At 38.9% G+C, this 12470-nt stretch overlaps 1 protein-coding gene across 1 annotated transcript; it reads right to left on the reverse strand.

The window, feature by feature from the left end:
* Positions 1 to 74: 74 nt before the first annotated feature.
* On the reverse strand, positions 75 to 10894 carry LOC104914969 (ankyrin repeat and death domain-containing protein 1B-like). Its single transcript, XM_010725553.3, has 6 exons — positions 10717 to 10894; positions 7021 to 7124; positions 5005 to 5103; positions 2545 to 2643; positions 2348 to 2452; positions 75 to 772 (listed from the first exon to the last, which is right to left on the reverse strand). Exons 1-6 carry the CDS (start codon positions 10790 to 10792, stop codon positions 611 to 613), a joined length of 645 nt encoding a protein of 214 aa, XP_010723855.1. The 5' UTR covers positions 10793 to 10894; the 3' UTR covers positions 75 to 610.
* Positions 10895 to 12470: the final 1576 nt, after the last annotated feature.

Raw genomic sequence — 12470 nt, forward strand, 5'->3', positions numbered from 1 at the left:
AAAAAAAAAAGAGAGAGAGAAAGAAAGAAAAAAAGTTACCTAAACTTCTAACTCTTAAAGACTGAATCAGAAGAAAACTTTGGGCTTTGGTTCCTACAAGGATGGGGACTACAACATGTTTTTACCCTAGCAATGTCACAGAGGCAGAGAAATGCTAACATGCTTATTCCACAGATAACAGTGTAAGGAGTAAGGAAATTTAAAGGTAGTTAGCCAAGCCACCTTAAAATGTAGTGCCAAAAGCAAATTCAGTCAGATTCAGGCATTTCTGAAAAATCCCCATCAGAGCTTATCTACTGAAATATTCCAAGACCCTTAATGTTAGTCATGTGGGATTCTGCAGCGGTGCAGCTGAGCAGAGCAGCAAGAACTGGAGAACTTAATCTGCCAGTGCAGAGTGTGGCACCTCCAGCCCAGACTGCCCCTCTTCTTCCATCAGCCTTGCTTTGCAGGAATTATTGATGTATATGAAAAAGATACCCAGCAACAAGGCCAGAAGTTCCATTTTCCTTCCTTAATTACTGAAAAACCGTCAACTGTTGTCGGTCCAATATATATCACTGTCAGCACCATGGCACATCTTGTTCACATCGCTTAGTTGTGTAGTTAACTATATCAAAACGAAGTAATGTCCCACCAAATAAAGAAATAAAGCAAATAAAGAAACCACTACCTTATCTTTTTCAGTCGTGAACAGATTTAGGGCTATCAGATTATTTATCATGTCAGCATGGCCTCTTTCTGCTGCTAGAAGAAATGGCTTTCTGCCTTTCTAGAAAACAGTTTGGAAAGGAATACATTGTTACAGAAAAGAAAAATAGCCTCCTTCCAGTTACCAGATATATGGCATACATATGTGCATGTTGTTCTCCATGAATATTTATATATGACAAAAAAGTAGGTATATACAAGAAACATTTCTATATCACAGGTACACACATGAAAAGTTAAGATTTTTTTAAAAAGCAGAAATTATGTAGTGTAAAAAAAAAACATCTTTCATATTCTGAAGAAAATATATGAAAACTGATTGGAAGTGATAGCAAATGAGGTATAAAATGTGCTCAAAATATTCTGAATTACTCTGAATTTTGTTAAAATTAACAAAACCTTTTCCAGCTGTTTACAGCTCAATTGTGGAAAGTTACCCTGACATAAAATAATGCCACTGGTCAGACGGTGAGACCAATCGCAAATGCTACACAAGAGTGGCCTGTATTAAATACCTAAGCAAATGAAAATGTTTGACACTTCTGAAATAGCCTCAATATAGAGAAGAATTCTAAGATTCTAAAACACAGAGGTTTGTTTTGCTTAACAAACTCTTGTTAATGTCAGCTTTGTCATGTGTAGACAGAGTTCAGAGCTCTGTACAATCTGGTCAATAAAACTCAAGACTCAACAAAGAGGAGGGGGGAGCTTTGCTCTTTTGGTGGCAGATCCCAAGAGAATATTTTTTCCTTACATGGGGATAAGATATCCTACTTAGCTAAGTAAGTCCTCAAAGTGAGATTCCAGGATAATGGGAAGGAAAACCACTAGCATAACTAACCACGACGAGGACAAGGCCTTGGTACTGCTGAAGAGTTGGTGCAGCTCTGTAGAATGGCTGTACATTGTCTCATGCCCTCCACTGGTGAAAAATGCCCATGTCTGCCATAGCTGGCAGGTTTAGGGGGCACAGCGTGGGAGGGTGGCAAGGATGAACTACGTGAGAGGAGTTCAGTGATAACCTCATGCTGATCACAACAGCTTCCAGCAATCTCCTCAGGGACAAAACCATGTGCTAGTACTGAACCCATCAGAGGAGCTCATGGTACCTCTGCAAAGTAGAAAAGAAATAGCAGACACTGCTACAGGCAAAGTGCATACGGAGATACCAGAGAAAACAGGAGAGGACATAGCAGACATAAGAGGGCACGAGGGAGAAGATGCATGAGGTGCACTCCCAGAGCAGCCATGCAACCCATGGAGGAAACCTTGATAAGAAAAGAGGAAAAGAGAAGAAAACAGAATTAGCAATAAAGAAGAATTCTGTGGATTCACTCCAACCTGTCTCCAACTGGCTCACTAATGGGCCTGAAGGTCACGTACGAGGAAAGCAAAGGAGTAGGGGAGGAGAGGTGACTGGAGTTCAGCTGAGACCAGCAAACAGGGAGGAAAGGTGCTTTCTCTATGTGCTTGTCTGGCCATGTGTCTTATTTATTTCTCAGTACCCAAAACAGGTAATGAAAACTTTATGTAAGTTGCAATAAATTTAAATTCATTGAAAAGTCAAAGTTGAGATTGTTTTGCCCACAACAGTTTCCTCATGACATTAAAGAAAGCAGAAAAGTACACACTGTACCCGATCAGGCTTGTTCAAGTCAGTCAGATGAAGGTCTTGGAGAAAATAATCAATTATTTTAACACTGTTGTTCTGTGCTGCAAAGTGCAGTGCATTCATTTCTTCCTGAAAAACCACAAGCATGTCTATAAGTGCAGGTTTGATCATCACCCACCATCAATATAATTAGAGTTGGTAAAAACCTGTCATCAACTCACCTCATTCTTAGCTCTTTGATCAGCGCCAGCTTTAACTAATTTCTTCATTATATCTAGACTTCCAGTCCAAGCTGCAAGATGGATCACTGTCAGGCCATGCTTTTAATAAATAAATAAAGAAAAAGGCAGAAATTACCAAACAAAATCCCTTCTGTCAAATTTATTTTAATCTTTTTGATTAATATAGTGTTTGAGTTGGTTTTGCTCCACAGGCTCTAGAAGATCAGCACTATCACCTGACAGTATGATTGGAATTCACCTCACTTAAATTACACTAAAAGTTCAGGCTGTCTCTCTCCTTGGCAGAAGATCTGGCATCTCCTGAGAAGGATTAATCCTGTTGTGAAATGAAGCAATTCCTGAAAAGTTTATCTCCAAAAACTGACTAATGACCTTAAGTAGTTAGCTCTGGGTGCAGTAGATGACATTTCAGGTAATAATACATAAGAAGAGCATTTCCATGAATCACCGTGATTTTCCAGTTAGTTCTTCTTTCAAATTACTCTTAAGAATTCTTTTCTTTCAGAAAAACAGCCAATGAAACAAGCAAACAACTCTTCCTGTCATTAATGTCTTAGAGCCAAAAGAAAAAGACATGCACCTTTCAGCTAGTGAATCCTCTTTGTCTCCCATTTTGGTCATAGTTCTACTCTTTAGTGTTTCCACTTCTCTTCCTGTTTCTGTGTATTCTGCATCCAGGTGCAGCATTATAAATCATAACTTGTTCTGCTACATGCTGAGTGTAAGCACTCAGAAGAAAACTCAGAAGACATTCAAAATCTAGCTTAAAAGCACCTGAACCCTTAGATAGAGTCAGAAGAACCTAAAGGTGGCAAAAGGGAGCAAGGCAATCCTTTCACAGCTATAATCTTTTCCCAGTTTCTCGCCCATAAATGAGGAATCAGTAGGTTGACTCCTATCTGTAATCCAAGCCTTATCCATAGGTCTTACAAGAGGTCTTACAAGAGGTCCTGTAGAACGTCAGAGGCATCATACCTACTTCATCTACTATGTAAAAACAACACAGAAATACAATAACTCATCTAAGACTACTATAGAAAAAAATGTTGCAGTCATGAATCTTGCTTTGGCTAAACACACTTGTGTATTTAATTGGAATTGAATCTGGCCAGGGATGTCAAGGGCAACAAAAAGGTTTTCCAGAAATACCTCAAGGACAAAAGGAAGACTAGGGAAATGGGACTTTTGCTGAATTGAGACAGAGAATGGTGAAAAGACTGAGGCAGTGAATGCCTTCTTTGCTTCAGCCTGCACTAGCAAGACTGGCCTTCAGAAATTCCAAGTCAGAGGCCAGGCCGAGTAGCTGGATAGTAAAACATGCACCGTTGGTGGAAGAGAATGCGAGTAAAACCACTACTGCATGTTTTTTATCAGCTTACTTTTTGTATTATGTTAAGAATGTTTACAATCCTGCGTTAGTATAAAAAGAAGTCAGAAACTAAAATGGAGTAAAAACTAAAGTCCAAGTATGCTCACTCTAATGTGTACCCACTGCAATATCAAATCAGTTGCCAAAAAGTTCATGAATCACTGTCAAATAATTTTATGGTCTTAACTGACTTCAATGCATCCTACCAGACAGTAAAAGACCTATAATTACACTTTGAAGCAGCTTACTGCCTCAACAAAAGTAGGAGAGAGTCACTGAAAAAGTTTTCCACAGAGAAGCAGTGCCTTCATTCTGTATGTGATTATTCACTGGCTGGGCAGCACAAGGCCATGAACCTGAGCTACTGGAACAGAGACAGACAGTAGGCGGCTTTCCTGCTCAGCTGAACAAATGCCAAAACGACATGCTTGCACAGTCTCTCACATCTTATTTCTTGTATCTTGTTTCTTTTCCAACACAGAGTAACAAGGAAACTTTCTCCCTTCTGCCCACTCCTCCGGCTTGGATTTTTTCTTTCTCACAGTGTAAACACTGCAGCATATACAGGGTAAGGAGAGAGAGGCAAGCAGGAAAAAAATAATGGTGAATGACTCATCTGATTTCATTACTCAGAATTCATTAATCAGGATGAACTACAAAGATAGGTAAGTAAATAACTGAACAAATAAGTTCTCTGGAAACAAATTACAGTTCACTGGAAAACTCCTAGCTTGCACAGTCTGATTATTATAACATATCATACATTTGATTTTAACATCTGAATCAAATCCTGCACTATGAATCCCCATCGGGCCCAAAGAAAAGCTGAACCATACACTGCTCAGCTCTTCAAGTCCTGGAGGGTGCAGAGTAGCTGACAGTTCTGCATTAAGCTGTTCACTCACAAAAGAATGGAGGGAGAGAATGCAAGCAGTCATTCTCTGGAATCCCACTGATACCCAGATCTAATTTTTATTTTCAGAGTTTGTTTTGATATACAGTTGGCTATTAAATTAATCCTATACAAGTGTGGTTGAATATGAAGCTGCCACAGATACAGGGGAACTTACCTGATCTGCCATATCAACTCTAGCTTTGTGATGGAGCAGAAAATCCACTGCAGACGTATGACTTCCTGCAACAGCAAAATGCAGTGCAGTGCGCTTCAACTGCAATAAGCAAAGCTTTGGCTATCAGATCTGTAATGATGTTCTTTTTATTGCAAATATCAGGATTTCTGAATTATTTGATTATAAATAATTATAGTTATAGGTTAGCATACATATACATTTGCATAGCTCCCCCTGCAGCTTGGTCTACATTGGTCTTGGTATTTTTCTTCCTTTGGAGATCACTTACACATTGATCATACAAATTTCATAGAGAACCAGAATGGTTTATTTACTGAAGTTATTGTATATGGCAACACAACCCCTCCTCCGAAATGCACTGTCAGACTGGAGCTAAGTAATCACACACTGCCTAGAGGAGATATATGCAATGCCTGAAACATCTTTGTTACACAATTCAATATGAAGATTTGAGGTCTGCATTTACACAATTATCTCCACTTTTCATATTTTCCTTGCTTTATTCTGTATGCCTGTAACACATGACAGGATTCCTCCCTCTCTCACTATTGAGTCACCTTCACAGAATGAGACATTACTTATGCAAATAAAGTCTCCTACCTTGCAAACAGTGAGTAATTTTTAATAGGTGAATCAGTGCAAGGTTTATCAGAAACAATTTTTCATTACAGTAACTGACTTAAAAGGGATTGGTTAAAATGAATTAAACCTCAGTGGAAAGAATTTCCCTTTAATTACAGTGACCATAATTGCGTTTAACGTAATTCACTTAGAGTTTCCATATGTGACTTAACCAATTAATTTTAAAAGTCAGTTTGGATTTGTTCTATGCAGATCAGCTGTTTCATTTATAGCTCTTCACCCACAGCTACAAAAGTTAAAGACAAACAGGTGGGATTTGTGCCAGGAAAAGCTTCTTACACAGAAATAGTTTTATCAGCAGAACTCGGCTTTTGGCAGACTTGCTTATTTGGCTTGGAAGTACAGGGAGTGGAAAAAATCAACAGAAAAGCAAGAACTGCTTTGCCAGCATGAACTAAATCCCTACTAGGAGCATCAGTCAATGCACAACAGCCAAGCAGCTCTGCTAGTAAATCTCATACTATAAACCTGAGTTAAGAACGAGAGTGAAGATTCAGAGTACTGGACTGGAACAGTATTTCATTCAATTTCCTGAATTCTAGAAATCAAAAAGGAGTGGCTGGGTTCTGTGGTCACCTGTATTTATAGAAGTATTTAATGGATGGGAATGCTGTCATTCTTCTGGAGAAGATTACCCCAAAGAAGTCTTTGTCTCCTTCTCTTTTTCACAAAGAAAACTAGGAATACAGCTCTATATTCTCCTCAATCCCCTAGTAGGGAAAAATGCTTGTGAGCTTGGGCAATAGGGTTTTTGCTTCCATGAGTTAGTAAAGTGAGGGCATGCATGGGCAGAGGACTTGTAGATAGCTACAGAGAGCTTCCAGTTCTCTGCAGCTCTCAGATAAATATCAAGACCATTGCACTGCTGATGCGTAGCACTTTATTTTTATCACTGTGAACTTCAAGTCCTTAGATTCTGTCAGTGTAAGAAATGCTTTTTTGTCTATTTATGGCAAATCTGAATTCTGATCTCAACCTGCAAGCAGAAGCCATGGTAGAACGCTTCTGTGCTTCACTGAGCAATAATGCTTTACACCACCATTTGAAGTCTGTGGTGTTAACAGCACAAATTCATTCTGAGTGACTGTGGGGTTAAGTCTTCTCACTCTGAAAGATGGAAAACTCAAGGAATTAATTATACAGGAAGACAGTCCATATTAGAGAAGTGACCGCTATTCGGAAGTCCTTAAATTAAACAACCTGAGAGTTATGCTGTGTGAAACACTTGAGCCCGCACTGGACATGTGGAACACTGCTTAACCACATTCAAGAAGGGGACTTGTTCAGCACCAGCACCCTGGGCTTCCGCCATGCAACCCCACAGGCATCACATTTCTGATATACTGTACTCACAGTATCCACAGCGTTTATATTAAGATTCTTCTTAAACAGCTTTTCCATGGTTTCCAAATTGTTCATTTTAGCTGCATGCTGAAATTCTCTCTCATTTGGCAATACTGTGGAAAGGCATGGCACATGCAAAAAATATATACATATTACAAAAAGAATAGCCATACCAAATTCAAGGGACAGATATTATTCTTACCTTCTGGTATTTGTCCTCATTTCACACATTCTGTGAATCACTCTTTTTCTCATCAAAGAAACATTTCAGGACTGTACTTCTTCCTTCTAGAGATACCTGGCTCATGTTTCTCAACTTTTGAGTGCGAACAGAAGTGGGCTTTTCACATCACAGGCTATTATTATTTACTCTGCTCACAGGAACAGAGGTTCATTTGTGAAGTTCTTGTCATCTAAATGAGTCTCAATGCCTTTTATAAGCCCAACAGTGAACAGTATGAACTGCAGCACTTAGGTTCTATTCTTGGAAAAATCACTATTTTACAACAAAGCATACCACCAAAATACATAAAAATGCATAGCAATGACAAAATGATATGCTTCAGCTGAGAACAAGTGGTATAGAGGATTAAAAAAAAAAAAAGAGAAGAGGAGAGAAGAGGAGAGGAGGGGAGGGGAGGGATTTACTATTAAGCCAGGACCTGGTTTTAATGCCTTAATGAAAAAAATGAACATCTATTTGGTTGACCAAAGTAGATGCAGCATACATTTGGACCACTGTAGCAAAATTTTTAATATTAAGTTGGAAAATAAAATTCCAGTGTCTGACAACCAGTTAAGCTAACTTAGAGATCAGACTATTTCTCCACCAGCAAATTTCTGCCTTAATTTTTAATTCAGCACTTGGGAGAAATGAGGGTATCAAATGCAATAAGATATTCTTAATTTAGTAGCATATCATACTCAAGAAGTTAATCACTTGGATATCTAGAATATTTTGGCCTGAAAGCTGGAAGGCCACTTGTCTAATGATACCAACAAAGAAAGCAGCACTCTCTGATGAACTAGAAATTGCAGCAGCAATTAGTTCCTTGGGGTCTCCCATCTAAATTTATTAACATCTAACGAGATATAGCTCGTGGCTGTATGACTGGAGAAAATACCACAGAAAATTGGTGTGGCATTCACTTAATTGAATCCTGTACATTATTTACGATTATAATCTCAATGGAATAAACACAGTAGCATTGTTCAAACAACTAAAAATTAAACTGGATGGTTCCAAAACTCTTTCCAGTTTTCCTACTGTATGACGTTATGCAAGTACCTCATACAACAGAAGCATCCTCCCAGATTCTCTTGTAATCACAGGACAGATTTTCTTTTACAAAATGAGAAAGCAGTCACAAATAAAAATGCACCACTGGACAAGAATAGTTAAATAGTAATGTTTTATAGACCTTAGCATTAGATTTCAAGCATTAAAAGAAATAGCCAACTTTCATATCGAATAGCAGCATTTTATTACAAAATTTTGCCCAGTCTGGGCAAGAGTCCCTTTGTTCCAATATTCTGCTTCTAACAGTGGCTAACAAAAGACCCAAAGGAAATAGATGAGAATAAATGCTTCACTCATAGTTTTTATACTGTACATCCAGAAAGAATTTTTTCCATTGCTTTGACTCCAACCATGGTAAACCAGTGGTTGCAGGAGGTCTTGTTCAAATCAAGCATGGAAACAGGACTTTGGGCACCAATAACTGCAATTAGTTTGGCCACATTCATTCCCATGGCTGCTGGTGAACACTTCAATGAAGATGTAAAACATGTAGATGCAAAGATGAGCACTGTTGCATTCCAGGGCATTCAGGAATAACCTTTGTAGCTTACTGCCTTCAGGAAACAAGAAAAAGCAGTGCTTTGTTACTGCACTGATGCAGTAAGGAGAGTTTTGTTTTAGCTCTGACAAAGAATCAATTAGCGATCTCTCCTCTCTTGTTTGGAAGTATGAACTGGATGCACGTTTTTAAAATGAGACTTTTTGTTTGCTCAGGACATGATGTTTCTTTACAGCCTCTCTCTCTTAATACATCCTAATTTGGGACTTAGGAACAGCAGCAGTTTAAGTACACTACTGTGCTCACTTTACGCACAGTCTTCTACTGCTTTTGCAAAACGATTTATTTTCATGCATGAAATTACAAGAGCAGAGAGCTCTCAGACTATAGATTTATGGAAGATTTCTTCTTAAGCTGCAACATCCAGAATTTGGCAGTCCTTGCATTATTACCCTCACTTGATTTTCAAGCACTAGCAGCCATCTGCCACCCTTTTGCACCTTCGGTCTTTTCTGAGGGGTCATTTCCTTGGCCTCTCCCAAGCAGTTTGACTGAATGCCCTGCGGTTTTCATTAAAATAGTTGCATTTTATTTTCACTTTTACTTTTGAGCTAACCAAAAATACTAATTTTGTCAGCTGACTTCCTTCATAGGGACAGAATACATATTAGAATTTAGTCTAGTTGTATTGTAATTGCAGTTTAATGTGCTGAATATCCCAGTCTGTCTCCTCTTTTAGAAGGACAAGGAAGTGAAACGATGCAGAAAATGTGAACTGCCTTACTGACCAGAAAACAGGAAGTCCCCCTTACAGAAAGTCAGATTTTGAAACATTTTCAATTTTAATTTCTTTACATTCATGTCTTATTTTACTGTAAGGGGCTTTGATCCATTTACGAGTAGTAGAACAACAAAGGATATCAACTGAAGTCAGAAAGTGAACCAGTGGAATCAGTGCTCATAGAAAAGTTTACAAGGGGTCTAAACACTAAATCTTTCCATGTTTTCCCCTATTTTTAAATTTTTTTTGTAATATTCACAATGAATGAATGTGTCAGTATCTTGAAAAGAACATGAAAAAAACAGAAATCTGAATTGGCTGAGGAATTTTACAGAAAACACAAAAATATCAACAAATACATTTGAAGTATTTTCATCCTACCGTTCCTAAAAATTAATTATACTTATTGGCATGGTAACATTTTCTCTTTCAATAACCTACTGACATTTTTATGTTTGTTATCATAAACAAAATGACTAGCATAGAGGTTTTGTAAAGTCACAAGAATGTTTTGATAAAACAATCCTTTTTCGATTTCAAAGAAGTCATGAGGAGATTGCCTACTGCATCCAACAGTGATATTTCATTCATTGCTTATCTTTACCTACCCTTTTTGCAAGACTGGAAATAGGAAGCATGACCCAGAACAGATTTCAGTGATTATCACATTGAAATCACAGGACACGGTCACAGTAGGACTTAATAATTACTGTTCAGTTTCCACAAATAACCAGTTTTCACTATCTGCAGCCCACGCCATAGCAGACTGTTCTGTAAGAGACCAGTTTGCAGTCTCAAGTCTGCCATCAGAGTGAGTCACACCACTGTGTGCAATGAGACCAGAACTTCCTCCAAGTGCTGCGTGCTCCCCTCCAGCACAGAAGCGTGACTTGGTTGTGAAACTTTCCATATGCCTGAGCTCAAGCATGTGGCTAACCCCAATGAACCCATTCAGAGAACTGCAGGAGCGCACTTAAAGCAGAGTGCCAGGCAGGCCAGCCTCTTGCAAGACAGATGCATCAAACCCCAAATCGTGATCTCACATCTACAGCTCCAAATTTCCCTACAGGAAACACTGGGCTGCTGAGTGAAAGCTAGACCTGGCATTATTCCCCACACACTCACAGCTGTTATGGTTGGCTGCTGCATCTCCATGCACTGTGTCCTCCCTGACACGAAACAGGTGGCTCAGTCCTTTCATTGTGGCTGTCAGCTCCTCTTCTCCCCACCTGCAGGAAGGGGCCCCATGCAACCGTGCAGAGGGAGGTGCCCTCTGGTTTGCCTGGGGTGTGTTTCCTTGCTGCACCGAAAAACCGGTTCCCAGGGATTGAAGTTGACTTAAACACACCCAGCCAGCCCATGGGTTCCACCGCTGCCTGCAGCAGCGCACCATCACTCAGCGCCATCAACCGAGCCTTCTGCAGGCTGAAGGCCACTTCGGGAGAACTTGCTCTTGGAATTATTCCATTTTAGATCATCACTGGTTAGGAGAGTCCCCTGCAAGCACGGCATGCTCTTGGGACGCGAGAGACAGAAATGGCCTAATTTGGACAGAAACAGGAGCATGTGGTACAGTAACAGAGGCCATTGGAATTAATCCAGTCACAAGACTTTGGGTTTGTTTTCAGAGAACATTTTTACATGTTTTTTGTCCAAGTCCAGTCAAAACCAATACAAAACCAATATGGCAGTTTTAGTGGATCACCATATTGAGATCTGTCTAATTAGGAAATTCTCATTAGTCTTGAATTCCAGATCCACAGTTACTTTCGTTTACTTACATCAGCACAGCATGGATTATTTCATTTCCTGCAACAGTCACTGCCTGAAATAGGGCATAAAAATTGCTGCCTTTTAAAGTGATTGGGTCAAATTTTGCTTTAAAGGCAATAGCTGGCATTCCTAACATTATTTTAAAATTAATATTAGAAAAGTAGCTCAAAGAATGCAGAGCTATTACTAGTCAGCCTTATACAATTGAAGACATCGAGTTCCTTCACTGTGATTTTTTTCTTTGTAACTTGAACAGTCCATGATTATTAACACTGTATGTGTTGATGGCAAATTTGATCTGAAAGACCAAATATTTTGCCCATTGAACACTCTCAGTTTCTTCCTGTGAGTCAAACATTCCAGTGAAACTTCTTAAGAGGAAGAGGTTTATTTCTGTGCAGCGACTGGTAGGTAGTACAGCCTCAAAGCTTGCAATATTAATCCTCTTTTTCCAAAATGAGGCAACAAACAATTTTATAATTACTAGATTCAGCACATACAACTGGTCCCAAAGGAAGAAACACAAGTTATAGCAGAAATCTTTAAACTATTAGAATCATGATTTTAGATAGAGTCTGTAAACAGCTGTTAGTTGCACGCATTAATTACTATCAGACAATCTCATTTCACAGTGTATCCCTCAGCTCTCTTAACTAACTTTCCCAGTACAGCTATATGTTATGCATCCAACCTCTGCTGTGTTCACCACATTCTCTAACCACTTCCCACAATATTGACTTTCAAATGGCCCTAGCAACCTGCAGAAAAGGCTGATGCAGAATCTGAAAACAAAGAATCCATTAAAAAGTGCAGAGCAAGGAACTGGAACATTTCTTTTACTTGCCCGCACAGACTCCTCTGCCTCGTGAGCTGAGAACAGTACAAACTCAGAGCATCTTTTTGTTTAAAAAAAAAAACTATAAAAAGCCAAGCAACAGTCGTTTTTAATTAAAATAAAATGATTTTATGGTTACAAATACATAAACAAACGGAACCTTTATGAAGAAAAAAGGTCAGACAAGCACATGTTGAATAGTGCATAAAGAACAAGCAAAATTTCCCTCTGTAAATACTAAGACTTTAAAAGCCAGAAAGAAGAAAGCAAC

Source organism: Meleagris gallopavo, chromosome Z (genome assembly GCF_000146605.3).
Source record: "Meleagris gallopavo isolate NT-WF06-2002-E0010 breed Aviagen turkey brand Nicholas breeding stock chromosome Z, Turkey_5.1, whole genome shotgun sequence".
Taxonomy (NCBI): Eukaryota; Metazoa; Chordata; class Aves; order Galliformes; family Phasianidae; genus Meleagris; species Meleagris gallopavo.

Bases quoted from the DNA above. Each gene is read 5' to 3' on its own strand.
- LOC104914969 (XM_010725553.3), bottom strand. From the start codon at position 10,792: ATGAAAGGACTGAGCCACCTGTTTCGTGTCAGGGAGGACACAGTGCAT. The intron at 5,104-7,020 runs GTGAGTACAGTA...TGCTTATTGCAG, and splicing joins ATATAAACGCTGTGGATACT to TTGAAGCGCACTGCACTGCA. The intron at 2,453-2,544 runs GTGAGTTGATGA...GTGGTTTTTCAG, and splicing joins ATCAAAGAGCTAAGAATGAG to GAAGAAATGAATGCACTGCA.